Source organism: Helianthus annuus, chromosome 14 (genome assembly GCF_002127325.2).
Source record: "Helianthus annuus cultivar XRQ/B chromosome 14, HanXRQr2.0-SUNRISE, whole genome shotgun sequence".
Taxonomy (NCBI): Eukaryota; Viridiplantae; Streptophyta; class Magnoliopsida; order Asterales; family Asteraceae; genus Helianthus; species Helianthus annuus.
In genome coordinates, this window is record NC_035446.2 from 88,214,760 (window position 1) to 88,217,273 (window position 2,514).

The 2,514-nt window shown below is 37.4% G+C and overlaps 1 protein-coding gene across 1 annotated transcript; it reads right to left on the reverse strand.

Annotated features, from left to right (window-relative positions):
• Nucleotides 1-662: 662 nt before the first annotated feature.
• LOC110906906 lies at nt 663-1,619 on the reverse strand. The gene has a single exon (XM_022151966.1). It carries the CDS (start codon nt 1,617-1,619, stop codon nt 663-665), a length of 957 nt encoding a protein of 318 aa, XP_022007658.1.
• Between the last annotated feature and the right edge of the window lie 895 nt (nt 1,620-2,514).

Genomic DNA, 2,514 nt, shown 5'->3' on the forward strand with positions numbered 1-2,514 from the left:
CCAAATAATGTAGGGTAGAGCCGTTGCATCTCTTCTTCAGACTCCCGTGTAGTATCCGAACCCTTCCTGTGTTCCCATTTAACCTTTACTTGGTTAATCACTTTGTTCCTTAAGCTTTTCGCCTTACGATCTAGAATCACGATTGGCTTTACCGCGTTGTTAAGATTGTTATCTACTTCAATGTCATCATAATGAATGTAAGCTGTTTCGTTGGCTAAACATTTTCTTAGATGTGACACGTGGAATGTGCTATGTATCCCACTAAACTCCTCGGGCAGTTCGAGATGGTATGCTACTTTACCAACCCGTTTCCTGCTTGGAGACATTAGTTGTATCTCTTTACGGTTACATATTACCTTCGCGTGATATCGAGCTAGCCAATCCATCCCGATTACCACTTGAAATTCTCCCATTGACATGGGAATTAAATCAACAAAGTATTCTTCATCGTCAATGCTAAATTTGCAATTCCAACACATATCACAAACAATAAAACTTTTATTATCACCTATTTCTACTTCTAGTGGTATAGGTAATTTTGTTAGCGTGAATGTAAGGTGTTGAATAAATCGATGTGCTATAAAAGATCTATTTGCACCCGTATCAAATAAAATTCGTGCTGGAATTGAATTTACAAGAAATATACCTGAAACAACATCAGGTTAGGTTTTAGCCTCAGCAGTTGTCATGTGGAAAGATCTAGCCCTTGCTTTCAGGGCATCAGGCTTTACATCAGTGGTGTCTTTGGTCCCAACTAACTCCGAGCACTCAGACTTTTTGTGTCCCGGTTTATAACATTTATAGCATACCGACACCTTTCCTGGGCAATTCGCAACAATATGCCCCACTTTACCGCAAGTAGGACATGGTTTGTTCTTAAAATAACATTCACCCTTGTGATTCTTTCCACAAATTTTACATGGAGGTATCCCCCCCTTTTCTACTCCTTTCTTCGGAGCTTCATTCAGCTTTTGTTTCTTCGCAGGGGTTGGGTTTTTATCAAACACCCTTCGCTCACCCCTTTCAATCTGCTTTTTCAGCTCAATTTCCCTTTCACGTGCGGCATTCACTATCTCCGTAAGATGCTCGTATTTTGAAGGAGTCATAAACTCCCGATATTCCGCGCCCAGCATGTTATAATAATAATATATTTTCTGTTCTTCATTCTGAACCAGCTCATCACAAAACCTGAGCTTATCAAGAAAGATTCCCGTAATCTTCTCAATCGACTCACCACTATGCCTTAGCTGAATAAACTCTTCTTTGATCCTATTGATCACAGCTTTTGGACTATGGTATCTAAGGAACGGGGTTTTGAATTCCTCCCACGTCATTGTTCTTGTGGCCTCAATTCCCTGCTCCTTCTTCAGATTATCCCACCAATCCTTAGCTTGGCCCCTCAACTGACCGGTTCCGTATGCCACGAAATCAGTCTCATCACAATGGGTCCTTTCGAATACCCCTTCAATGTCGCTAATCCATCGTTGACAAACGATCGGATCAGCTTCACCATGATAGAACGGGGGTTTACATGCCATAAATTTATTATATGGACACGCTTTCGATTTACCCGCATCTTTCTTTTCATTCATCTTATCGTCTATTACAGCTAAAAGCATTGTTTGTAGTCTATCGATGAACTATGGTAGACTAGCTTCTAAAGCTTTTCCGACTTCATCGGAAATAGTAGCTTTCATCTCTTCAGTTACACGAGATGTTGATTCCTTTCCGGTTTTACCGGCCATTTCTTTGACTGAAATATTCACAATAGTTAATCAATAACTATTTAATTTATTTCCACCTTATTACATGGAAATTTATATTACACATACTTACTCACAAGTAATGTGTATTTCTTTTTAGGTTTGGTCAAGTACATATCTTGCCTTACCTTTCTTACTTAGTGTATTTCCCGGGTTCGAGTATAATAATACACTCCTCCCATGCACTTTTATATAACTACATCATCTAAATTTATACATTTAAACTTATTTACAAATAACTCTTACCGGATGTCTTGATCAAGCTTTGAACCGAACACGCTTTGTCTTAACGAGGCTCTGATTACCAACTTGTAAGACCCTTCATGCTTATTACATCATTTATTAACCGTTTTTATAGTAAACATCAAATTTACAATATTTTAGATAAGTTTCAACATTTTACAAAACGTTTACAAACGTTACCCAAAACATGTTTTCAAATCCAACAACCATAACCTTTCTTAAACACACACAACATTAAGTACTAAAATATGGAAACACAACACTTAAAATGGTTTGTGACAAAAGATCTAATTTAATTTGTGGAAGCTTCTCTTTGCGCGTATTCGGTTTCGTAATCATAGCTTGATCTTCATCCGCAAATCCTATAGCTACCTATGATAAAAAAAGACATCAAATATCAATTTTTATGATGTATAATGTGATTTAACATGCATTTATGAACTCAAAGTGATATAGGAACAATGCCTTATCATATTTTTACATTTCGACACATGATACATCAAATTCA